Source organism: Lipophrys pholis, assembly GCF_963383615.2.
Source record: "Lipophrys pholis genome assembly, chromosome: 21".
Lineage (NCBI taxonomy): Eukaryota > Metazoa > Chordata > Actinopteri > Blenniiformes > Blenniidae > Lipophrys > Lipophrys pholis.
Genome location: NC_137649.1, coordinates 15,200,633 through 15,228,412, shown reverse-complemented (window position 1 = coordinate 15,228,412; position 27,780 = coordinate 15,200,633). Strand labels below are relative to the sequence as shown.

At 42.7% G+C, this 27,780-nt stretch overlaps 1 protein-coding gene across 1 annotated transcript; it reads right to left on the bottom strand.

Annotated features, from left to right (window-relative positions):
* Window positions 1-241: 241 nt before the first annotated feature.
* On the bottom strand, window positions 242-26,411 carry tulp4a (TUB like protein 4a; the record flags this gene model as incomplete). Its single annotated transcript, XM_080490794.1, has 13 exons — window positions 242-2,520; window positions 2,810-6,297; window positions 7,248-7,341; window positions 7,480-7,624; window positions 8,230-8,374; window positions 9,724-9,958; window positions 10,462-10,686; window positions 11,130-11,296; window positions 11,500-11,607; window positions 12,725-12,905; window positions 13,387-13,548; window positions 15,094-15,222; window positions 26,160-26,411. 13 exons carry the CDS (start codon window positions 26,409-26,411, stop codon window positions 2,404-2,406), a joined length of 5,448 nt encoding a protein of 1,815 aa, XP_080346920.1. The 3' UTR covers window positions 242-2,403.
* Between the last annotated feature and the right edge of the window lie 1,369 nt (window positions 26,412-27,780).

Genomic DNA, 27,780 nt, shown 5'->3' with positions numbered 1-27,780 from the left:
AACTAGTCTACCAACTACACTAAACTGGGCACTTACTCATTCACATCTTTTTCCATCCAATGAAAACTTCACAAAACACTGAAAAAAAACTTGCCCCTCCCCTCCCCGCCCCTCCCCTCTCACCCCCCCCCCCCCCCCTTCTCAGCCACCCTCACTGTCCCCGCTCAGGCTACACTTGCAACAAACTTTTTTTCTTTCTTTTTTTTTTTTTTTTTTTTAAATTCTATTTCTTTTTTTTTTTAAATCAACACAAAAAAAAGTTTTTTTTCTGAAAACTCCACAATATACAGTATGTATAGATACTCCCACCATCTCCTTTAGGAAATAATCTCATAAATAAATTGTACAGACCAGCAACTGAGATGCTGAAATAAAACGTCAAAAGTCATGACAAAAGGAAATTTTTTTCCTTAAGAAAATATTGCACAACTAACACAAAAAGGTGGGTGTTTCCTCATGACATGCTCGTGTTCTTTTCATCTTTAGTATCGCAAGTTTTTTTTTTTTTTTTTTTTCTTCTCCAGTCCCCTTCATTATAATCCCCCGTTAACACACATGCATCTTGTTTTAATATGAAACAATCACACTAAAGAGTGTCATACTCTCATCAAATCGGAGACCTTAAAAACAGTGCTGGTCTTAAGTGATATTCAGAGTTTCGCTTCCCTCTTAGCCTGTTGGTTTGAATTGGAATTTTGGCACAAATGTTTGAGGTGATCCTTATCACAGCTACTCAAATCATTTCATTCATAAAGCCTAAACAATATGCCTTTCATGATGTTGCTACCATCTTATGCAACTAAAAAGCCAAACCACATATTTGTAATACGCCGAGTAGTTTACTAAAGCCCACCCTCCCGTCCAGCTGGCCCTGCTTCATTTTCTCAATTCAACACAAGCGTCAACACATGAAACTGAGCACAAGAATGAGAATAAACCAGCTTTTCAGATTTTAAAGTCAGCTTACGAAATAGATTTCAACAGCTTCATTCTTCATTTGAGTTCCGACTTCAAAGATTCAGTGAACAGCTTTTCTTGTAGTTTATGCTATTGAACTACACAGTACAACAGCTTGGCTCCACACCTGAACTTACACTTAAAACACAGTGGAGACAGGCGTAAACAGATTTGTCGGTGTCACCCAAGTCTCTTTTACAACATCTACATATAACCAATGAGTATTTACATGAAAAGAGTATGAAATGGCATTGGTGAAATATACAAAAATATTTCCTGTACCTTGTTCATATGTTATACTGTGGTCTGTTAGGAGCAGGGACAGCTCCCCCCATTGACACATTCACTTCACAGAAGTGACGGACTGCTTCATGCCAGAGGTTTGGTCGTTCAGTCTCGGTCTCGGTAACATGTTTGGGCTCTAGTGTCACCATTAGTAAAAAGCTAGCTCGTTAGAGGACATGTCAGCCGGAGCGCTTCTGCACATCATTGCCACCTGAATTCTCCAGACCACGTAACAATATTCAAAGTCAGTCTCCCAAATAAAGCAGATAAGAGAAACCGTGATGACAACGCGAGGATTGTAGATCACAAAGACAAAAATGTTAAAATTCATATCGGGAAAAAAATGAACATGTACGTACAAATGAAATCGGTGTAGCAGAAACATTTCTTCCTTCCTTCAAAGTTCACTTTTTACCTTCCCGGGGTTTTAAACAGTGGTACACCGTTCACAACAGTGGACAGTCTAAACTTGTAGCAGTACTCCTAAATGATGCATATATCTAAGCCTCGACTCCAGCCAAGATACGCTGAGATAATAACAAAAGGTATGGCGGAGAGCAACAAAACTAAAAGATCCTCAGACCCTCCACCATGTTTTTCATGTAATAAAATCCTAAAAGCAAAAGCAGTATATTAAAGTGGTAACTGTCTCACTAAAGGTTTGTACAGCAATGGATTTCAGTGCCCAGTGGTACCTGTGCGCTCTGGGGATAAACACCTTTGATCTCCAGAGTGTGGTTTTCAAGTATTACTGCTGCTTCTTTTAAAAAACTGAACCTTGACAATCCCGTCTCTCGGGCAACCGGTCGGTTCTCACGTCTGTAAGCTCCTTCAAGCTAAAGCAGCATTTATTTGCATGATGATTAGCAAAGCTCAGCTCTTTGGCCCTACATGCATTGCAGGATGCCGCTGGCTGCCAGTTGCAGCAGCTGTGACGGCATCCTGGACAAATGCAGCCAATGCTTATTGCACCAACTCTAGTGGCAGCATTGTGTAGTGCAGCGTGATTGTGTTTCTCTCCATGGCCAGGGCTGGTATGCGTCTCCTCTCCAAAAATCCACTCACAGGAGTTTTATCAAACTCAAATGAAACAACCATGCCCCTCCAACAGATTGCATTTAAATCCCAGATATAACTCGGGGTAAGTAGGGAGGGATCATCTCATTTGAGGCGTTGAGTGACGTTGGCCAGAGCCACTGCAAAGGCCTGGACTGCAGAGAAGGGATACTGGAAGTCCAGTATGTAGGCGTTGCCATCAATCCGGCCAAACTGCATCACCTGCGTTTAAGAAAACACACAAATGAAGTTATCACAAAAAGTAAGTTAGGTATTTCATTGATGGAACATGTCATTAACTAACTCTGTTTAGTAATCTGCTTTGACCAAATATCTTCATAGTAAGTCTGAAGTTAAAGTAAAACTGTGTCTCACTGTATGACTGAACAAAAACAAAATCATTCTGTGACTTAAGGGAAGATCCAGAACAGTCACTCAATCACATCAACATTAACACATAAGTCCATCATTTGCTACATGCAGTGACACTTGTTTGCAGAGTGGCTCTCACCTGTCTGCCTTCCAGTTCAATTTGAAAGTTTTTGGCAGACTCCTGTGTGACCCGCCCTCCAAAGTCAAGCTGATAGACCTGCGTGGCTTCATTCCACAGAGGCTGCTTGTTTGCCATGACATAAACAAACCCCTGGCTTCCCAGCCCTCTGTCCTCCTTCTCGTTGGCTTTTCGACACTTGATCTCGTCCAGCTCACTGGCAGCTCTCAGGTTCCTCTTACTCTTCCAGCCCTTCTTCCCGCTTTGACACTGATTGAGTAGCTCATCCCCGCTGATGAACAGCTCGGGCTCACTCTCTGAACTATCTTGGAACTCACTATTGGCAGTGGCTTTACTCAGCTTCTTCGCTTTCAATTGCTGCTCCTTCTGTCCTTTCAACTTCTTTTTGTCTCTGCCTCCCAGCCGAGGACTAGAGATGAGTGAATTGAAATCGCCCAGTGCTCTGCCCTCCTTTTTGGATTTGCTGCCTTCAGACAGTGGTGGTACGTTGCCCTCCTCGGCACGACCATCCACACGCTTACGGTTCTTTTTGTTGAACTTCTCAGACCGCTGTGGTACGGGGCTTTCAGTCAAAGAAAGCACCTCCTGGAAACCTTCCCCTGCCTCTGCCATGGCCTCTTGTAAACCCCCATGACTCTGCAGGTCTGTTGGTGGTGGTGGAGGGGGTGGGGGAGGAGGAGGAGGTGGGGAGACCACGTTTTTATCTACTACCATGTGGGAGGCTTTGGGTGGTAGTGGCACTGCAGGACTGGGCATAGGTGGGCAAGAGTTATAGGTACCCCATGGGGTATGGAGTGCAATAGGAGGGATGGGAAGCCCGGCACAAGCACTTCCTCCTGGATACATAGGCGGGAGCGGGCAGCAAGCAAGGTTGGCAAGGTTTGCTGAGTAACCTGGTGGGATCACAATGGTTGCATCCTGCTGTGAGAAGGGCACTGGTGCCACCACCTCCTTTGGGGAGGAGCAGGGGCGTGGTGACCCTGGGATGGGTTGGAGCTGGGCTCCAGAGTAGGCAGTTGCAGGAGAGGGGTACTGGAGAGAGATTTGGTAGCCTGTCGCTGCTGCAGCAGCTTGGAATGACGCCGCACTGGGGCTGGTGGGGGACTTTGGAGAAAGAACAAAAGGCAGCCTGGTTACATCCAAGTGCTGAGTTGGACTAAGAATAAGAGGGGGAGGTTTGTGCTGTCCGTGGGGGCCTGCAGAGTTCAGAGAAGCTGTCCGTTCCTGAGGAACCCACACTTCCTCTGTGGCAGCAGGATCCCATTGATAAGGAGGTGGGCGTTTGACAACCAGCCCCAATGCATCATTTGATCCGAGGGCCAAATGCCTCAGTGACTGGTTCAGCGTTTCATCCTCTGTAAAACCTGAATTCACATAATCAGCCCGGTCTCTGTTACTTCCTCCTCCTGCTCCAGTTCCTGATCCTTCAAGTGAGCTCATCAAGTTGTAAGAGGAGTGGGAGGCAAGAGGAGTGGCGCTGTTGGAGTGAACAATGACTGTGCTGTGTGGTGCGCCATTCCCTGGAGGGAAATCCTGTCTGATTATAGTTCCTCCTGCTATCCCATTAGCGCTCCCTGGGGCAGTGCTTCCAACATTGGATCCACTGCTACACTGACTGCAGGTGTATAAGGCTGTTGGCACCCTCTGCTGGAATGAGGCTGCTAGTGCACTACTGTTTTTAGCCTTGGGAGGCAGTGGTCTAGGCGGTTCCAGCATCTGGGAAACTTTGAGTGCGGCCTCTCGGCTGTTCCTCCTGAGGGTGGCGTGGATCAGACTGCTGTCGAGCCTCTGTGCAGGGTTCCTACTCACAGTGCTGTTCTGATTGGCTGGGTCGGGGTAAGGAGGCGGGTCTCCACTGGGTATGGAATAACGAGGTGCAGTAAGTCTGTTGAGAGTAGCTGAGGAGTAGGGCAACTGGATTTTCTTGTCAGCTGCAGCAGAAGATGAGGAGGAGGTGACCCTGAGAGTGGCGGAGCTGCCGGGACCCTGGAGTGTGTAGACATTCTGATTGCAGACGAGACGCGTTCGAGGACGACATACTTCTTCCACATTCCCACTGCTGTCAAACGTTGTTATCCTCTCATAGCCCAGCGGTGTGGGGTACTGCGCTTGTTGCTGACCTGAAGGATAAAGTGGGAAATCTCCCTTTTTGATGCAAAGATCACCAGGGGGAGGAGTTCCACCAGCGCTTCCTCCTGTTCCAGATGCAGCACCAGCAGCTGTAGTTGTAGCAGAGGCGGCAGCAGCAGCAGCTGCTGCTGCAGCCACGGCAGCAGCCACTGTCCCCGGGTATGGGGGCGGGGGGTTCATTTTGCTGAGCTCTAGAGGCGCACTGAACACCACTGTATCGCCCTCAGCAAGCTGTGAAGCTGACCGAGTGGTTTTGATTTTCAGTAGGTGCTCATGTTCTCCACCCACTGCTCTCTCAGCCACTAAATCAGCTGTCGGGTGAGGGATCTGGATCTGCAGCGCTCCCGGCTGAAGCTGGTGCAGAGCTGCACTTGAAAGCTGTCCCGATGACATGGAGGAAACCGGGATTTGAATTTGAAGCTGCTGCTGAAGTTGATGGTGGTGCTGTTGTAGCTGATGCTGCTGCTGCTGTTGTTGCTGCTGCTGCTGCTGTTGCTGCTGATGAGACTGCAGCTGGTGGTGCATTTGTTGCTGCTGCAGTTGCTGCTGAATTTGTTGATGCTGTTGTTGCAATTGTTGTTGCTGCTGTATGTGTATGTGCTGTTGGAGCTGCTGCTGATGCTGCTGCTGCTGTTGTATGTGCTGGAGCTGCTGCTGAATGTGCTGTTGCTGTTGGAGATGTTGGTGCTGGAGCATCTGCTGCTGCTGCTGCTGTTGTTGTTGGAGGTGTTGCTGTTGAAGTTGCTGTTGGTGGTGCTGAATTTGTTGGTGGTGGTGTTGTAGTAGTTGTTGTTGTTGTTGCTGCTGTTGTTGTTGTTGTTGTTGCTGCTGTTGCTGCTGCTGTTGAAGCTGACTGGATTGTTGTTGCTGTTGTTGTGAGGGAAGATGAGAAGGTGGGGGTCCAACCACTAGTCGACCCACTTCCAGCCCCCCAAAAATGACCTGACCAGGACTTGAGTAGCGGGTGGGCACCGTGTACTGAGCTGTCAGGATGGTTTCCTGGCTTTGGTCTGACCCACTGCCAGCTGCTCCAGCAGGACTTGCTGTGGGATTGGTGAGGACATCCAGCTGGACATTCTGATTGGCTAGAAGGGACTGGACCAGGCCAATGCTTTGGGCAGGGGACATAGCCTGGGCAGGACTATGGATGGGGGCAATAGGGATGTTGACAGTACAAGGCGGGTTGTCATCGGTGCCACCAGCAGGACCTGTGACAGGCAGGTCATCCTCATCTTCGCTGAAAACATTCGGGCTGAAGACAGGCAGATTGATGTAGTCCATAGAGATCTTGCGCACTTCTGGCAAGTAGATGGTCATCTGTCTGGGCTGCAGATGGAGGAGACTCGTCTTGTAGATAACTGAGAAGAAAGAAGAAAATTTCACAAGTTTGACTTACTGAATTGACAGCTGGTGTGTGTGTGTTGTTGTTTTTTTTAATATACCTGGCATTAAATGGGAACTCTAGTCCAGATTGACCCAAAAACATTTATAACAGTTATGCATCTTCAAAGGCTACTTCACTATTTTATCAAGATCTGATCACTTAGCCCATCTCAAATCATACTACTCTCAATCTAAAACAAGGACATATTTCTGTTCTCCACTTTAGGTGCATATCACTCGCTGTGCCAGACACAAGCAAATCTAAAATGTGTGATCACACTTCGCTTGTCCTCGTTTGCCTCCTGTACCTCCAGAGACAAAGTAGTCGCTGCTGCTGCTGCTCATGCTACTGAATAACAACAAAACCAGCATGGCAGCCTGTGTTTTTACTGCTTTGGCCTGTTCATAAATGTTAATTTTGCATACTGTTCGTGCCACTGGACTTTTTAATGAATGCAAGCCTATTCAAGAAAGATGCACACTGGTGCTGAGTTGACAAAGAGGGTTGCAGTGAAGAATAAATGTCATAATAAGTCTCCGACACTGTTCCCAATCTTTGATGGCTAGCAGTGCATCAGGTTTTCTTCAGACTGGACAGGCGCACCTTAAAAATGTTTGAAGAAAATGGAAAGGAATTTCCCCAAGGGGATTAATCAATTTGCTTCAAAAAATGCAAAACTTCTATATGTTATAGAATAATTACACAAAAACTGAAATATTCCAAGCTTATTTTGATTGATTCCTAATTATAATATCTTCTAAGTTATTAAAATCCCTGTTATAGTATCGCAAATATTTTTTCCTTTCTTTTTATTTCCACAGTTAAAATTATACAAGTGAAGAAATGACTGGTGGCATCTGTGTTTTGCTAGAGTCCGTCTTCAAACACACACTTTAATGTCAGTAACATTTGTGAACAGGTTACCTGCACCAAGATTTGTTGGCAAGAATGTGGCCAGCCCCACGATCTTGAACTTTGTTCCCCAAATATTGGATGTGACCTGAGCGAGGTAATTTTGCTGGGGGGAAAAAAAAGTAACAATTGTGTTTATTGTCTGCATGGAACCATTTTCACAGACAGAGTAAAAAGCATGAGATCCATGGTGCATGAACATGATCCATCCCTGGCATCTCACTCCATGCAATTTAACATGTACCTGGGTGATGTCATCAAGAGGAAACTCCCTTCGTGTTAGACTCGGTGACCCTATCGAAGGTTTCCGGATGGGTAACCGAGGTGATCTAGAGATCTCCTGTGTGGCGCGAGACAGTTTGGGGGATTTTCTGGGATCTATGTTGATCCTGTTGGTAAAGGGACAAACTAAGTCTCTACAGAGAAGGTGGCAAATAAAAAAAAAAAAAGGTTTAGGCATGCAGTGAAAGAAAACAAAAAGCCAGAAAGCAAACAACAAAATTCACTTCTGAAGCAGGACATCAATAAAGGAGAGATCCTTTACAATTTTATAATTTTCTTTGTGAAGAAAAGACAAAAAAAAACATCATAGTAGCTCCTCGCAGTGGTGCCCTAGAGGTTACAGAGATGGACTTGGGAAAAAACCTGGCGGGTTCAACCCCCACAGCTGACAAGTCACCACTGTGGGTCCCTGAGCAAGACACTTGGCCCCCAGCAGCTCCCCAGAGCGCCGTAGTGTGGCCACCGCCCACTGATGGGTCAATGCAGAAAAAAAGGAATTTCCCCAAGCAGATTAATCAAATATGATCAGATCAGTTTAGTTAAGAGTTTCACTCTTTTCGTTTTAAGGAGGAAACTAAAAGAAAGCCAAACTCTTATTATCCATTTCATGCCATCCCTTGCAATGTACAGCCAAAAGAACCAAGTGTCAAATTAAAAACCCACGATTGTTAGATGCAACATGCTGAAACATGCAGAGCCAGTGTTTGATTACCTGGGGAGTTTGGGGGATTTGCTACCCCGGGATATCTTTGGAGATTTCTTGCCCACCCAGTCATCACTCAGCTCAATATCACTGGAGTCAGAGCAGTTACAGCTGTCAATCATAGCTGATATCAGACTGTTCCCGTAGATCTCATCTGAGGGCAAAAACATCAACATGACAAACTGTGTGAATGAATTTACTTTTTGAGGAATAATCAAATCATTAATTAAACAAAAAGAATGCAAATGAACTGTTACTTGTCATCATCCAGCTCTTATAACAATGGATGTCATGGTAAGCTTGCTGATTCTAGTCATTCATTGTTGAATAGCTGGTTCTCAACTGGTAAACATACATTCTGCATGCGGTAACACTCAAAATTTACCAAATGGAGACATTTCTGAGATCTGAGAAACAAATTTGATTCCACTGAACTCAGCAGGATTTGGGGATCTACTTGAAGAATAGTTGTTTTATCGTAATGACGGTCTTTGTAATAATCCTAACTCATAAAATGAATAGCGAGACTTCATGAGCTGTAACTTGTTAGCTGCAAAACAAGAAAAAGAAATGTAAATGTGTCTTTAAGTGCATAGATGCTTCGAACACAACAAAAATTCTTTGACTTGTGTTGCAGCTTTGAAGGGGGAAAGACAGACAGTGTTATTTTCTGGAGACTCAAGTTTTGTAAGTGCTCCAAGCTTGGAACTTTCAGAGTTCCCAGCGAGTTGAACGTTTCACAAACTGCTGGAATATGAACAAATGACAAAACTTATGCTCTTTGAAATAGTGTGGTGAATTCTATAGTTATTGCTTGTTCAGGTATTTTAACAACATAGAAACAGAATTTTTCAAGAAAAATAGACGACGCTCCAACTATAGTTTCACATTTTTAGGTACCGACATTCAGTACTTTTTTGTTTATTTGTCTTCCTCACCCTCTCTTCACACAGAACCTTTAAACCACGCCTGCTGCTCCATTTCAGGTCAAGCTAATTTATTTGACGGACATTAAAGTGTGAATGGGCTGGAACCATTTCATGGCTGGCTTCATTTATCACTGAGCGGGGAGAGGCTTGATTTATGAGAAACCCAGGGGCCATCAGAGCCCCCATTAAGCAACTTTTAATTAACATGGGCCTTGTCTGCCCTCTGCCAGCTCCAGAAATGGTGGAAAACTACTCAAGAGTGTTAGATATGTCTGAGAGGAACATGCATAGCAAGTTTACTGGAGTGTTAGAAAATAAATACAAAAATTTCTCCCATTTAAATAAACAATAAATCACATAAAATACACTTTGTTCCTTTGGACCGCCACCAAATCTGAGTCATTGAAATATAGGGGAGCAACAGCTTGTTTAAACTATAAAGTTGTATTTTCATGGTTGTTAAGAGTAATTATTAAAGTACTCTCATGTGTGGTTACGTTCAGATACATTCAGGTTGGACAACTGAAGTAAAAATTTCGGTTTGTTCTCCAGTTTAACAGAATCTCAGTCCCACCTGTTTTCCCATCAGTCTTTGGGTCCATAATGACAAACTCAGGCCGCAGTTTGCTTATTCGCCTGCCCTTCAGAATCGGCACCAGACCCCCAAGGTACTCCAGATAAAGGGTGTAGCAGGGTCCCCCGACCTCAGGGTTGTCCTCTGTACGCTTCATGGTGCAGTGCAGACGCTCGTTTCCGGATGTCGGATAGCTCACAAAATCTCTCATGTTGTTTGGATCTGGTATGGGCGGCTGGAAATAACAACAACAGTTTAGATACATTTGTTTTGCTATTTCTGAGTTTTCCACCTGGTAAACATGGGCCACCTCAGAAAGTACAAACCACTTCATTAAAGCATAATAATAATTCCAAAAGGAAACAATAACTACAACCATTGGATTAGCTCAGTTCAGGTAATCTTGAGGCAAATGGCAAGATCTTTTTTTTAAATTACAGCGATAGAGAAGAAACAGTCTTAAGGAAAAAAGAGGTATGATGATTGTTTGTTAACATTTGGGTTTTCACAGACTGGTTCTGATGTTTCACCTTTGTTCAAAATCTAAGACCATGTAGTCATCTTCGATTGAAAATATTTTACAGTATTGATGATCCTTGTAATATATATATATAGAAAAAAAAATTTCACTTAAAAAAAAACCCAAAGTAATTTATGCGTGTGCTTGTGGAGGGAGGGGGCACTATAAATTTTACAACGCCTGCTTTATTGAATCTGAATCCCTCCTGTCTGCCATACCTTGATGGTGGGGACAAAAGCGGCAGTGACGTAGGAGCAGAGGCGGGAAGGCATGGTGAGCTTGGCGACGTCTTTTTCTTCCTTTACTGCGGTGGCGATGCCTTGCTGGCAGAGCAGCTGCAGGGCAGCAACGCGGTGCTCTACTCGCACAACGTAAAGTGCCGGGCCCGACGCCAGAAACAGACGTGAGTCCCGGTGACCCCAACAGAGCGTAGTGATGGGGCGCTGCAGTGCCAATAAGAAGAAGCATTTAATGACAAGAGCACAATGTCCTTTCACGAGGTTAAAGTGGAGACCAAATGTCAGTTAAATGTTCAGGTTTCTGAATAACATGACCATGACGACATTCTAGCTGAAACTAAATACAGTCATCTCTGTAACACTGAGGGTCAGGGATAGGTTTAGCATAGATCTTCTGAAAAGCGAGTGGTGGTTGGTGAAAAGGGGTGACTGTCTTTTTGTGTTCGCTCAGTGAAGAACTGGTGGCCTGTCATAGCCCAAGTTGGATAAAATATAAATGTGTACTAAACCTTATATATAACCTTGTTTATATATATTAACTTTAATGATTACAGATATAACCAAAGAGAATCAATCTTACATAAAAATGAACGTACATAAGAGATGTGAGTGCTGAGCACAGTTCTCTTGTAAATGCAGCCGATTACCTGAGCTGGTGTGTCCAGTGTGTAGATATGTTCGCCTCCGACGTTGTAAAACTTGACGATGGCGTTCCTGGTGGGTGGAGGACAGGAGGTGTCAGGGGAGAGAAGCGTCCTCTCCATCCCGGCCACAGCAAGTAAATCCCCTTGTGAGCACCACTCCACCACCACATCTGCAGCGAAAACAGAGGAGAGCGTATTCAGCATCTCAGCAGTGTTAATATTAGCAGCATAACATTCCAGAAATATTCATTGTTAAAGACGCATGAATAAATTAGTGAAAGAGGCAATTAAAAAACGAGACAAAGCGTCTGGAAGGTTGTTTTTTTTAAATCTGGTGTGGAATGATGAGAGTAACGACAGAACGTCCAGACACCTTTCAGGCCGGTGCGGATGAGGGTGGGTGAGAGATCGTCGTAGTTGTTCATCAGGCTGATGTCTCCAGATGTGAAGCTGACCGTCAGCAACGGTTTCTGGCTGTGTACTGAGAAGAGATAAAAACAAACAGCTAAGACCAGAACCACGCAAACAAAAGTCGCATACGCGTGCATGCATATATACAAACAGATACACAACCATACACACAGAAGAGCTCAAGCAGCACCACTTTTAACACGTCACTTCCACAATGACCGAGATTGAACTTTTTAAATAAAATTTTAAGAGCTATAATATATATAATTTTTTTTTTCTATTAGTCTATGAGATTTAATGCCCTCTTTAAAGTAAAAAAGCAATAAGATGACCCTTTTTGAATCAGTCTTACTCATCTACAGAGGAGTAAACCATTTTTTGTATACTTTAATTACATTTCTTCATTCAAAATATCACAGAGTGTACTCTTTCATTTGATCCCCCAGTGTCCTATAGACCATCACTAATAAAATATCCTTCAATAATGTTGACTTTTGTTCTCGTAACAATCACTACGTTCCCACAGCAAGCAGTCTGCAGTAGGTGTTCCATTAAATCAGACAGACGATGCTGCTGGAAATGACGTGCATTGTGCTGTGCAGTGCACTGATAATGGGTCATCGTCGTATATCCTGATGACATCTCGCATGCAGAGGAAGAGGTGGCCTGGTGCCTCCGTCAGCTTGTCGACTTGAGGGATAATTTCTATTGGGGTCAATCAATTCATATTGATCGCTTTAATTAGTGAGTTAGAGCATAATCAGTGTTTCAGCTAAGGGAAGCATTTCTCGGCTTTACCTCTTGGCTTGTGATAAAGGGGAAAGGGGAAAGAGGAAAGACAGCACAGCGGGAGGAGACGAATCCCTCACCAATACCAATTCAATTGATGGGCAAGGGAGATATAACAAAACTGAATAGGAACCATTAAACACGAGCTTGTTAGGTAAGCTGATGTGCTCAGGCCAAGAGGGGATTCAGCCCACAACTCAGTGGAAGAGACAGTCTAAATTGGTATCAGCGCTGAAGAATTAATAAAAAATAATTGCCTGTCAAATCTAACTTTAGGCTTCAATGAATGTATGTTGTACTAAAGTCCCAGTCTTTCACTGTACTCCTCTGCTTCTTTGTACCAATGGGTAATTTCATGTCTGTTGTCTTCTGTTCATATCGAATGCCAAGTAGTGTACCTTGCGGTGGGGAGTAGTCGTCAGAGTCTGTGTCGCTCTCACTGCTGTCCTCCACCAGGAAGTTGGGGTAGTTCCAGGACATGCTGACAATGCCATCCGACTCATGCAGCAGTATGTGGGCCAGCATGCGCCCGTGGCAGTCCATCACTATGACCTGTCCATCTGCAGTACCAAACAACACCTTGGGAGGAAACAGTGAAGTGTTATCAGGCAATAGAAGGCAGAGGAACAAAATTAATTTGGACAGTTAGAGAAGCACACTCTAGAATAAGAAAGGAGTTGATGGCAAAAAAATAAAGAAGAAATAAATATGAAAAGTTTTTTTCTAAATGTAAAAAAACATGGACAAGCTTCTATAAATGCATTGAAGGTGATGGACAAGGACAGCGACACATAAAGAAACTGGAAAAAAACAAAAACTGTTGGACCCAAGGTGAATTATTATGGAAAGAAAACGGTTATCCAACACATACAAGGCAGGGAATGCCCGCTGTCACTCAACGATAATCTCTCTAAGAGCTTGTCCGTCTTCTCAATGACAAGTTTACATATTCTAAATGGCAAATAAAAACCTAAATCTTCAACATCTATTAAAACTCAAATTCTGGCTGTGAGTGCCGAGAGAAAATCATGACCTTCATAATTGTTTGCATGTGCTTTACCTGCTGGTCATCTGGAGTCCAGATACCACAGGTAATCTGGCTTTCCAGGTTGATCTCAGAGGACCAGTGCCTCTGACCGCTGACAGAGCCCACCAGGACAAAACCATCCCGATAGGAGATAAGAGCCTGGGTGCCATCGTGCGACCAGGTGAAGTCACTCACCTACATTTGGAACAAAATAACACAATATTGGTAGAATCTTAAACGCTTCCAAGTAGTAGCAAGAAGAAAAACTGTTTTTAAAGTGTTTTATATGAATTCCTTTTATACCAACATTATCAGTTACTTTCTTACATTCTATCGAATGTGATGTGGTCCATTAAAAAGTTTTTATATTGCTTCATATTTAAACTATCTTGAGATTTCAAGTTTTTGTGACGCTTACAGATGCAAAGCGCATGCAGGATTCACTGTGGATGAGACTAGTATTGTACGACAGGTCTTCACAGATCTTTTGACAAAATGTTTGAAGTGATGCACACAGCCAAAGTGCGTGTAGAGAATCATCTGAGACCATCCGTGCAGTTTGAACATATATTTGTAGGAGTAAGTCCCATCTTGAACATCCTTTCTTCTGTACAATGAACCTTGATTTTTACAAGCTGAATATTGGTTTTCTTTGTCATTCTTAACATGTTTGTACAGATATGTGACCCAAAAGATCAATATGTTCTAAATAAAACTACTGACTTCAGCTGAAGGTATTCCAAATGGTTGAATCTATATGATTCGACTGTCATTACACTTAATAAATGAGTTGTGAGACCTATGTTGTTTTAAGTTTCTTATTCGTTTGTTTTGCCAACTTGGAAGGTTTAATGGTTTATTTCTATGAAGGATGTCAGGATTGTTCCAGATGGGAGCGAGTCTGCATGCGATGAGTGAAGAGATTCCCACCAAACTATCAGAGGTGTGCGAATATTACAACATATATTGACAGTTTAAAGTGTTGTTGTGCAGCACAATTAATGATTCACTTGTCATGTTGCAGATTCGTTTACGTCACCAGCAGGGCCAAAGTTTGTTTTTTGTTGTTTCCAAAAGAAGTGACACTGCCTGACTGAAGTCAAATATATATATATAAAAAAAACTTTAACGCAGTGAAGCAGATTCAGAGCAGAGACTGTGTTTTTACAGGGAACTTCACTGGTGTGGGAGCAGTTCACGCTTCACAAACCAACAGACATGCAATCTTTGCAAAACTGATATGACATGGCATGGGAGCACAAAGTTATCTACGAGGGCGAAGGAAGCTCAACTGCAGGGTAAGTCACGACAATATGTGTGATGGAACGTTGTGTTAGTCTTTCCCATGGATATATTGATAGATAAAAGAATTGACTGCTGTTGCTTAGTGGAGCTGATGGATCAGTGGATCTCGGACACTTCACCTCTGGTGCATCCAAGTCCACTGAGGAAGGTTTTTACACTATCAGAATAATCATGACCAACACTGACACGATGCTTCACTGAAGGTTTTTCACTGAAAAACTTGTAATTTCTTTACTGAATATCATCTAAGAGATAATTCAAGGAGCAACCTTTTGTTCTAGCACATGGTAACATAATCAATCCAAATGTTCGTTTTTCCGAATAAGGAAACAAATCTGATTAACTGGGAGGGAAATATAATTGACCGATTATCAATCAATTATTAGTTGCAGCCTCAAAGCAATCAATTATTGTTGTTCCCTTCGTCCCGATTACCTGAGCTCCACGATCATTGACCAGCTCCACAGACCATCGGCCCTCATACTGGATCCACACAAAAATCCCTCCGTCTGTGTCACAAGTGGCCAATTTCTGGAAAGGCTCATTCCACCGCACCAACACCACCTTCGAGGAAACAAAAGAAATGAAGTGATTAGCTGACAGTTTTATGTTGTTTCACGAGACAGAGAACCAAATGAACTCCTTCACACCACAAGTTTTTCTCCTTGAGGTGGATAAAATAAGAGTTTAAGATAGAGGGATCTGTAAACTGTGGGACTTTTTATTGGTCTGAGCTTCTCACTGACGCAATAAATTAAACAGAACAACATCTGAAGTCTAAAATAGCAAAAACCTAGTTTGCATGCTTCAAATGGCTAAATATAACATCACACTAGGATAGAAATACATAAAAGTGAGTTTGCCTATTTTTAAAGATAAAAAGAAGCTGCGTGTATCCAAAGAATTAGATATTGAAAGTGACATAAACCAAATCTGAATTTACAGTTGCTTTTCCATGCAACTGCTTCTATTTTAAATGTATACCTTGTGCATTCAAACATTTAGGTGTGCAAAACCAGCTATCAAAAGCTTGTGCATCTGCATGCATGAGGTGGACCGAGTGGTGGGTCATCTTGGGTTCAAAGTGTGAGTTGCACATGGGGAAGGTATTAAACACTTAGAAATGAACAGTAGAGATCAATCTGTTTATAGCTGCTTCTTTATCAGTGTCACCCACCTTGATTACAACCTTGCTGTGCCCTCGTGTGTGTGTGCGTGTGTGTGTGTGTGTGTGTATGTGTGTGGTCCTCTGTAGCGTGACTCAGCCTATTCTCAGGGGGAATAATCCTAAGAAGGGAGCAGCTCTGCTCTCGCTGAGTGAAGCACGTGGGCTGGACACGCGCAGACACACAACGTGGGGCAGGTTTTAGTCCGGCTTACACTCTCTGAGTTCAAGTCCAATAGATCAGTGGCTGAGAGCCAGTCCTGCTCTTTTTCACAACACAGCAGCACTATCCCGTCATTATCCCTGAAGTTCAATCTTCAAATCGTCATCTGTGTATGTAACATAATTTCATATCACAGGGAAATAAAAAGCTGGAAAACGCTTATTGAAACCGAGATAATTCAACCATTTGCACATAAATCAGGGCGGGCACAAAAGAGACATCCACCAGTGAGAACATTTCTCCCCATTTAAAGAAATCTTGAAGCCATGAATTTTGAAATGTGTCTAATTTTGATCCCTTTATAAAGTTTACTTGAAATGGTGCTGAACACACACAGTCCTGGTTTTAATTGATCTTAGTGCTGTTGCTTCTAAGAGAGGGAACACTGGGTGGGCATCACCAGTACAGCACTAAACACTACAACTGGTTCCAATGCTATTCCCTGTACACAGGACACGGATTTCTGTGTCTACAATACAACAATTCACAGTTTAGATACAACAAAATGTGCAATCATAATTATACAGATTTCCCTCATTTCACCAGAAGACAAGCATTGTATTGAGCAGGTCAACGTTTGGATGTGCCAACACTGATGAAAAGAGAAGCAGTAGATGTTTTTTTAGCCTAAGAGGAAAGATTAAAAGTTAGTGCTCTCCCTTCAATTGGTGAGGTTTAAATGTAACAACAAAGACACCAATCTTGGTATGATCATGGACTCTGACCTGAGTCTGAGCAGCTCTATTAAAACGATCACAGACGGCTTAGTATCATCTGAAGACAGGAAGAGTTAAAGGACTGATGTCTCAGCAGGATTCAGCAAAGTTAATCCATGCATTGCTCTTCAGGCAACTTGACCACTGCAACGCTGTCTTTACTGGTCGTCCTAAAGAAATAGATATACAGCAGCAGCTGACTCGAACTGCTGCTCGAGTTCTCACATACAAGAAAGTAGTGCACATTATTAAAGGGTAGATTTCAAAATATTACTACTGTTACAAAGTTGTGAAAGGAATAGACAACAATACACATTCTGTATCCAGACAACTCCGGTCCTCTGGATCAAAACTGCTTTCTGTTCCTGAGTCAGAACCAAACATGCAGAAGCTGCTCTTAGTTTTTATGCACCAGATATTTGGAACAAACACCATAAAAAGTGCACGACGGCTACAGCTTTGAGTACTTGGCCGAAGACATTCCTGTTTGCTGCTGCCTTTCAGAAAATCAATTGTGTATTTTATGTTACACTGAATATTTAACTCTTGCACTTTTTAAAAATTTTTTCCCTCATTTTCTGAATGGATGTTTTCTGTTTTTTTTTGTCTTTTTATTAACATCTGTCATTGCTATTGAGTTTTATACATAATTGTTCATGTACAGCACTCAGAATACATTATTGCTGAAATAGCCTTAGCGTCTAAGAAAAAAATGGATAAATGAGAAACACACACACACAAAAAGACAAATGGCAATACTGAAACAGCCGTAATCACTCATTGCTTTTTGACTACATTTTCCCACTTGTCAATGTCAGTTGTTCTCCTTGGTGAACCTAAGAGTGATCTGTCACCCAACTTGTTGATATGAATACACATATTCCTCAAGTGTAAAGCATGTACAGTAGCATTCATCACTCCTGGCTGTCCTCACTCAGCAATACAGTGTTCCGTGAGCCAGATTTAGCGTGTTTTCAGTCCCACTCCAAGGGGTATATATCTTAATATGTAGGCCTCAGCTGGCAAGCTGCGGAGAGGATACAATGAGAAAAGGCCTGTCGGAGGTCTGTATGTCATTCTGAGTTGACCACATTCACGGACCATTAAAAGCAGCCCACCATCTATCATTCAGGCACAGCAATCACTCATGCAGCAGTGCTCACTGGGTGCAAACCTAATAGGCTTGTGCAGCAGTGTTGTCAAAGATAACACATATCCATGCGCAAGGATCTCAAAGGTGGAAAACCCAAATCCACGTCGTGACTCCTTTTGCACACTGTCTGCAATCTGTGGTGATCAAATTGGATTTTGGAAGTTTAGTACAGCCTCAATCAGGTCCCACCAATGGAGTCATTAAATTAGGTATGAGATCCAGGTTGCATAAGTCTGACATTATTCGTATAGAGCACACAGTTTGATAATAACAACAACAAAAAGCCGAAGATAATACATTCCCATAGGTTTTACACATGCTGGATCTCACGTGTGTGGACACTTAACTGCAGCCACACAGAGGTGAGAATATACGGTCTGTAAATTTAGCACAGCGTGGAGATTAGTGTGAGCTGGTCAGGCATCCTGCGAGCCGGACAGCTGAGCACCTCTCTGTGACGCAGCGATCTGGGAGATCACACGTCACATGGAGACAGACAGGATGAGAGTGAAAAGCTACAGGACAATGAAGGGTCAGAAGGATCACATAAAAACAAAGAATTAATATGACAAAAAAAAATTAATCGCCATTAACTCTAATGTTTTGGACAATGACTGTTTGTGCATTTATGCCCAAAACTTTATTGGAAGAAACCCCTGAATTAATTAAAACACAACTGATGTTTAAAAAAAAAAAGGAATAAAGAGAACTACAGCACACAAAACACTGCACTATCCTGACCAATGAGTAAGACAAGAATAAATTGTATGTGTCTAATTCTTTTAAATTATGCATGTGGTCACTGACCATTTCTGCTTGGAAGGCTGGCACAGTGTTCACTCCTACACTGCCTTGGTTTGCATTTGTTATTCAATCCCTGGCGTCTTGCTGGGACCACAAAGAAGTGTCCACAAAGAAAGCAGGCAGCAGCTCTGATACAGGGTTTGTACTCACAGGAGGTGATCGGGTTTGGTATTGATCTGTGGGATGACCGTGTTCTGCAGGTACAATGGGTTGAATGCACTAGCAGTTGTTACCGATAACAAATACAGCAAAATAACTTTCATTTCTGCGGTTCATATATTAGGAATTGTTTACATTTACAAAGCTTCAAACATAAGTATCGGAAATAGTTAAATCATGTAGAAGAAAGTACTGCAAGGACTATGAAATTAAATGAGCAAATATATACACAACACTGTGTGCTTTCACAAATTATGAGTTCATAGTTTATTGTGTAATTGCAAATTGGAAAGTAAATTAGCAGGAGAGAAAAATACACACAGTTAAAGGAACTTGCACAGAAGTTGTTTTGAAACCTCTTGGAGAACTCTGCACAGAAGGTCTGTGGATTTAGTTTGCTTCAGATAATTCAGTCTCTCCATGACACATTCAGACAGACTTTGTTATGCACATATCTGGACTCTGTCGGGGCCCACCATCACTTCCAGGGACCCTGGCTCTTTTTTATGTCGGAGGTAGTTCTTCAACACTGGTTCAATATTCTTTTTTCTTTTTGGGTGGGGTGGGGGGCATTATTTGCACAAATATTTAAGTTAATGGAGTGTCCTAAAAACATCCCCTACAGGGGGGCATGTATAATATGAAAACTTTGGGTCCTAACACAGAGCCCTGTGGGACTCCGCGGTTTACTTTAGACTGAGCTGAAAATGCCCTAGAGTGACTCCCCTCATGCTCATGGCACGGCTTCTGACTAGATGCCAAATCCAAAAACCAAATGTAAAATATCAGCTCATCAAAGCATTAGATACAGTCCAAAAAGCATAAGCTATCTTATCTTTTTCTGTCTTTAGCCTTCCAGTGTCTATGTAAGAAGGATGGCGTTTTACCCTTGGAACAGACTCCCTGTAAAACCCAAGTGTGTCCCTACACTGCTTGCGGCAACAGCAAGCAGCAAGGCACAGGCCACACTGTCCCTTTTCAAGACATTTCTAGTGAACTGACAAGTACACCTGGCTGGAGGGAAGGAGTCAAGCCTGAGTGTTATGCAACACGTCCTCTCCAAGGATGGATTAGCACACTAAAGCCATTTCCACTAAGCACATTTGGTGAGATCATATTAATGCAGCAAAGGAGACATGCACTGTTCAGACATGAGCAGGGCCTTCACTGACAAGAAGTCAGAGAAGGAGAGGGGAGGAGAAAGTACTCCGTTGAAACATGTGTCAAGGCAATGCAGTGAGAAGCACAGCTGAGAAGATAATGGGAAGGAAAATGAGGATGGAGAACTGAGGTGCACAGGAAAGAACAAATTGAATAATGTAAAAAGACTGATGTACATGTTAGTGTCAGGTCATGATGGGAGTCAAGGTGAGTGAACCTGACTAAAACAGAGTAGGGAAAATCTTCATTCTACAATTCAGCCTCTAATATGACCTAAATTTGGAGTTGTACCTGACTGTTTTGTAAACGTACACCACGGAGATCATCCAGTTCTTCTTCCTCCTTTGTAAAGAGTTCACAGGCTTCACATCAGTCACATCAGAGTTGATTCTTACAAGACTCTCAACTGGAGACACTGACCATTTTATGATGCTTTTGCCAGGAAGAAACTGAACGTATGAAATATTCACACAATAGAAGCACAGGGGGAAAAAGACAGAGGGGAACATGATGCATTTTTTTTTGATTCATTACAATCCTTACTAGTGGAAGTCTGCAGAGATCAAATGAAACCATTTTTAAAGCAATACAATGACTTGAGCACTCTCTGCAAACTACTTTTACTAAAACCTGACCAAACTCTAGTTGAAAGTTTCAAACACAACAGATTATTCATGGTGTACTATAAAGGATGTAAAAAGGATGTTAGATTACAGCTTCCTTAGCTGGCTATGATTTTGTCAAAAAAAATTTTATCTCACATTCCTTACGTGGGAAAGGATTCGATACTGAAGAAAAAGAAAAGTATAGTTTCTGAAATGGACTCAAGTAAGACGTAAATAATAAATTGCTTGAACTTCATCACTACAGATAGGACTCCCAAATTAGTATGGCGAAAGAGCAGACGGGGGAGTGTCTTGCTATTCATCCAATTATTTTCTCTTATTCTCCTTTAAGCACCTTTAGGGATTTCTTTGTTTGTTTTTTTGTTCTTGTTTGAAACGCTTGTTTGTTGGAGGGCAGGTTGGGTGGGTAGGTGGGAACAGGGCGAATATGTAAGCCACAGAGGCTCAGAGACCCTGCACTGCGAGTTTAACTTTTAAAGTGGAGCTGCACACAGAAGCCCGTGTCTTGGTGTCACCTGTCTCTGTTGGCTTATGGCCTTGTATACTTCTCCTCCTTTCCCTTGGAGAAAAGCTCTGATCTGACCTCAAGGGGAAAACTAACATTGGGACTCCTGCCTCTGGGCAAGCACACACCCACAAGTCTCCTGAGAACGAAGACAAACATCACAGCTCCCAGATGGATACTTTGCCCCAAACCTTTGCTGTGGCCAACATTTCTCTGTCAACATGGTGATAGCCATTGCCAAGCCTGTCTGTGATGTTCAGTTCGTACTGCGAATGAATGGACTCCTAGTGACTGGCTGTTCACTCTGTTCACCATCTAAAGGCGGCGTAATAGAAAAACAAGTGCCGTATTGTCAAAAGGAGTGTTGATCTATTCTGACGCCCATCCCACAGGGTGTTTTTGGGCAGCATTATATGTCATATAAAAAGATGTAAAAACGCAGTGTTTCTTTTTATCTATTTTGGATTTTATTCTAGGGTGGTGTAAGTGACAAGCCTGCTGCTAAAGGTTAGTCACTCTCTTTAAATGTGGGTATAAAAATAGCACCGGGACAATTGAGGACAATCTTTCTTGCAGCTCTGCACTCTCTTGTTTGTCTGGTTGATTTATCTTTGGTCTAAAAAGAGTAGTCGCACAGTTCTGACAACAACACATGCAAATACGTTATAGTACAAATTCTGGCAACAAGACGGCACACAAACTAGTGTAGTTCTAATTTAAGAGTATGACTAATCTATTCACATGTATACAAAATAAATTAAATGTGCTCATTACAACAACTACACGGCATCACACCGTCTTTGCATTGCGCTTTTTTCCTTTTTGTTAAGTTGGTGCGGAGCACAATGATCCCAATGAAAGAACTGCCAATTTAGATTTGAATTGTATTTGACAGGTTAATTACCAAATTGGTGCAACTATAAGATGAGGTTTTGAACCTGGAAATAAATCTCTGAAAAAGCTGGGTCGTCTTGGACTCGGCCTCAATAAGAACAACTTGGAACGACTGGGTGATCATATCGGGGGCAAGACAAGCCAGCTCCACATGCTGGCCGTTGTTGTGAAGAAGCGGTGCAAAGACTTTAAAATCCTGCATCACAAATTCTTCGGGTGGCAGCGAGGTGATGGGAGGAGCAGGCAGAACCAGATAACAAGAGCAAATATAGCCGAGGTGAAACCAGCGAGGCAGGGCTGCACCAGAAATGGGCCGAAAACACCTGGGATTAAAAAAAAAAAAAAAAAAAAAAAACTGTAGGTGATGAGAAAATGTCTGAGAGGGTCAGCAAAGTTGTACCACTGAGGATACGTGTGCGCCTGTTTTTCTTACATTAAAGTTAGCATGGGGTCAGTTGGACTCGTGATACTAAGAACTTGGAATAACTTTAGTGATGATTTTCTTTTGTTTGTTTGTTGCGCATTTGGCACAACACCACGCTCTCCATCACACAGTTTTGTTTAAAGTGAAACGTTCCATCCTCTGGGTCAAGCAACACGCTCTGATCTCATTGACGCATCACATCCATTGGCCTGCTAGCCACACAGCGGTTTGTTGTCTGTTGCGTCCAGTACATATATACAATTGGTATTCTGGATATTTTGTCAGGTTGAAACATTTAGTGTTGGAAAGTAAAAAAAAAAAAATATATCAATTATGGAATCAATCAATCTATGTTAACGCATTAAAAAGTCAGATGAATTCTCAAGCAGACGCGACACTAAATTAAAAAGTAAAATGCTCTCCAAAAACAGGCTTAGACAATACCAGCTGTACTCACCTGATCGCCGATCACTGCAGTTTTGATGTCAAATACGGCTGAACAGAATACAAAGTGGAGTGTTTCTCACATGCGATGGTGTTAGGAGAACAGAACAGAAACATCAAGGCAACACACACACATACCTCCACCTTTTGAAGTTGTTACATTGTAATTACCTCTCGCAGAGGTTGGAGGGGACTTAGAGCGAGGAGGACAAACGTTCTTCAGGATATATTACAGGGGTTGGAAGACTTTTTCATTATCTGAAGATCGCGAGAGGCCTTTAAATAGGTGCTTGAGGAGGACAATAGGTGGCGTCACCACAACATACGAAGCCCGACGTGAAAGCTTTTCCACAGAAAAGCTTGCAGAGCAAATCTCCGCACCGCGAGTGAGTTCAAGTATAAATCATAGCCCTAGTCCAGGGATAGGCACAATGATGTACTGCAGGAGAAGAGTCCTCCATCAGTCTGACACGCAGCCTTAGATCCGGCTTTTACTTTACTACATTGTCCAAGTTGGACCAAATCCAAAAGACACATCCATTCAGGCGCTCACTTACATTAGAGGGATCACAGGACACTCGGGTCCATACATCAACAGGAATAATAGGCAAACTTAAGCATGCTGACATGAGTATTGATCTTGGCAGGACTGAAGTTCTACTGGATGAGTTCATATTGCATCTAAGCGTGTGCTCATTCGTGGCATGACTTGAGTCAATATGTGCGAAAGGACACTCGTCAGCGGCAATGACAAGTGTCCAATGACAATGCTGACGTTTAAAGGACAGGACTGTCAGGGGACGGGCCTGCATTTAATGCTGAGGAAGCCGTTTTTGCAGACAAAAAAAGGTTACTGAAAGGCACCGACTTAGCTGCTTCAAATAAATGAATTAAATGTGGGCTAAAGGTTTCTGCCAATGCAAATACATTAACTAACAGCACATGGGCTTCACTTAGAGATTGCATTTTTACTACTTTAGCAGTCTCAGGGCACTTTTGATGATCTGTCAAATCCTCCCATTCACACACAATCATTCACACACCAGAGGCAACAGCTGCCAAGCAAAGAGCTCTACACTAATGGAGGAAACCTGCGGTTCAATTTCTTGATCGAGGACACTTTGGATTCAATCCTCAAACATAGAAGCTTAGTCACAGATAACCCCTGAACCACAGCCACCCAAATTTGTTGTTGTTTACAGTGCCTCTGGTCTAATCCTCATCAGAACTGGGATGGAAAACGACATGACTGAATGGACACATCCGTCATAACGTGACAGAATTCATGAGGAAACATGACTTCCGCCATCAGTAATGTGAAATTATGCACAGGGTGAACGGGGTGGTGGCTTTCACATTGGCCAAATTATTTATTTATTGCTTTATATCAGATCACTAGAGGAAGCGGAGAGGACATTCACTACTCTCATTACTGGTGCTGGGCTGAGTAAAGGCACGATGGGGTTGTACTCGGAGATCTCAAAAGTACGATGAAAAGGTAAGTTGCAATTATAGTTCAACAAATATACAATCAAGGTTTTCAGCTTGAGGCCAAACACATTAAACAAACTGGAGCACGACATACAGACTAAATTCAGTCATCCAGATGAAACAGCTTTTTTGTTTTCATTTCATATTTTAATCATTATATTCACTTCCTGAACACTTTAGTGCATTTTTGAAGCAGATTGTCATCAAATAATTTTGAATCGATCATGAAAAATCATAGATTGCGAAATCTACCTTCACATATTATGAACATCGATGCACAAAGAGCAAAGTCCAGACCAGGGTGAGCTTCTGTTCAAAGTCATCAAAACGGAAACATCGCTCCTCCAGAACACTTCATTTACTAAACATCTATTTGGAAACAACGAGGAGTAAAGCAAGACGAAATCCTTGGTAGATAAATTGTGCTGTTTGGGTTAAGTCGTTAACACCCTCAGCTCATAGCGAGAAAGCACCAGATTTGAGTCGAGGTGGAATGTAAGGATGGAAAGTCTTTTGACAAAGTCGAATAAAATCACAACTAAAATAACTACATAGAAATATTTCACCTTTTACAAATGTGTGCGCTGCTGTTTGTAGTCATGCAATGAGAAGCTGAAGGTGAAATATTCTGTGTGTGTGTCTGTGTGTGTCGGAGCAATCGTCTTAAAGTCATCGACGAAAATCAGCCAGACCATGAAACGAAAAAAAAAGGAGTAAATCCCTTCCACACTGGACAAATTGAATCAACAGAAGTGAAATGGAAGTACTTGGGCCAGGTTCCAGTGTTTAGAGTTAAATGACATTTCTGCTGTGCTTCAGTCACTCTGTGTCGGGATTCATCCACTCTCCACTCAGCTGCTTTAAGGAATGCTGACACAGCCGCTTTTCTCCATTGGACCACCAGCTACACCCACAAACAGAGAAAGCGCAACCCGTGTGCAATCTCCACTCATGACAGCACTACTTATCGGAATATTTAAGATACTAACTTTGGACATTACTCAGCCGACCTTTGTGATAGCAAAATAAATAGCCACCATGAGCTTACTGTGAGAACCTTCGGAGAGTTTTATGAAAGTTAACGTTAAGAGCGATGCCACAGACTCCGGCACTGTAATATTTTGACTTGGAGCCGCCGCAAAGATCTGATATTGTCAAGCCAAAGCCATTGAGGGGATAGTAGTACTGTAACCAACCAAATAAATCTAAAACCTCACAGAAATAATAGCAAGCAGTTTGGGAAAAACAATAATATCTGTAGTAATATCTGAAACAAAGAGAACTTTTTGGGTGTAAGCCAAAGCATTGATAGGTATTCATTAAAAAATGTAATATCCTAAATAAAAATTGTTGTCTGATAGGTGGGATCAATAATCATCTTCAAATGATAAACATGGAGAAACTCTCGTCTTCTGTTGTCTTTTAGTATAGAGGATATGGAAAGCTGTAGTGGTTTACAGTGATATGGTCTATCAATAACAAATAATATATGGTAATTGCATTAATATTTCCAAATTCCACGGTTAGGAAGATAAATTTAGTACGATGTGAAAAAAATGACAGAAAAGCGGCAATTAAGTTGAATTAAACAAGGAATCAAATTGTGTGTGTTTAACTGAGATTACATTGTGATAATCATAGGGATTTTTGCAGTAAAAAGGTGACTCATGTCTTTGTCGTTTTCAACACAAAAATCACCACTTGGATCTCGTCCTTAACGTCTCGGGAGAGCTTACCTCGCTGTTGTGTCCCCTGAGGTTGAAGTTGACTCTCTGCGGGGTCGGCCGGTCCCGCCTGCAGTGGCTGGACGTGAACGTGACCCCGACGACGCCTCGGCCGTTCCCGGTAGCGAGCCAGCCCTCCTCGTAGTAGCGCTTTCGGCACACCGGCTTCTCCTTCTCGCTCTTGGGCACCCGGCCCTTCCAGGACAGACACAGGATGTTGGAGTCGCTACAGAGCACCGGGCCATGCTCCACAGCGGCGAACATCCCTGCGGTTCTCCGAGTGGAAACACACCCAAAGGGAGAGGTTCTTTGGAGGCGACGTGTGTACGGTTACGAGCGCCTCTCCTCTCGTGAGGTTACCGGTTCGATGTCGGATGAGAGAGAGCGACAACGGTGCATAGTACTTGCGCTTCCCGCTCGGCCGTCTCGTTGATTGACGGTGATCAATGAGAACTTCCTCCGGCGCACAAATGAGGTCAGGAAACGGTGGACTTTAACATTGCTGGATGAGCGATGTCATGGAGCCGAATGGGCTGCACACAGAAAAAAAAAAAAGGCACTCAAGTCATTTCGATGTGTTTTTATCAGTGAGCTGCCTTGTTGACGCAATTTCAGTGGCAAGGCAACGAAGTGTTCTTGAAATTTTCAGAAATCCACTGAGGAAAATTCCAGATTGATCTCACATCGGAAAGAAAAACACTCCCCCAAAAATGTTTTATCTTTGTAAACTTAAGCCTGTTTTTCCATCCAAATGTGTCCCAGGGCTTCCAGTTGGCGAGTATCGTTTCTGTCCAAATTCAGCATCTCATTTCTGCGCTCTGCGTCCTCCTCATTTGATCCCGAGTTGAGTGTGTGGCGAAGAAGAGGAGGAGGCGGAGGAAGAGGAGGAGGGGCAAGGACTCTCCATCAGCTGTCAGCTCACAGGAGAGCTGCTTCTCCCGGTAACGTCATCACATCAGCCAGTTTGCCGTTTCAGCCCGCCTCGGGGTTCCCATAGAGGACTGGTGGATGATACACAGAAAAGACTGTCATTATCACTCAGAGTGTCACCGATGAACTCAACAGTGACAGAATGACAAACGTCAAACTTATAGTGTCGTAACATGCGATACATGCAAGCTTAAAAGCACTGAAAGCGCATACCTGCCGTCCAGAGCCTGTAATTTAAATATTAATGCACTATCCTAAAATTACCTCTCGCAGCCGAGGACTATCCTGCTCAGCGGAAGGATGTTTAAATAATCGCTGAATTATTCAGAAGCACTTCTCTTGACATGGAGTACTAATACCCCTAGGGGTACTTTGGAGTACTGCAAGCCACAAGTGTACTTTAAGCGTTTTAGTTAACTTCAATAAACCTGCAAATTTTACGAAAGTAATACGAAATACTGCAATATTACAAACTGACAAGACGAACGAATTAAACAACAATAATAATAAAAAAGTATGCTTTTAAATGTCTGAAATCTGTCTGTTTTCTAGGACAATACTAAATGTAATAAAAAGGAAATCCTAAAAGGAATCCTTGCAATCAGGGCTAGATATTGACTTCACAAATACATAGTCATGATATATTACCAACTGAAACTTGAACGAAAAAGATACTAAACGGTATAGACCTAATTATATTTTG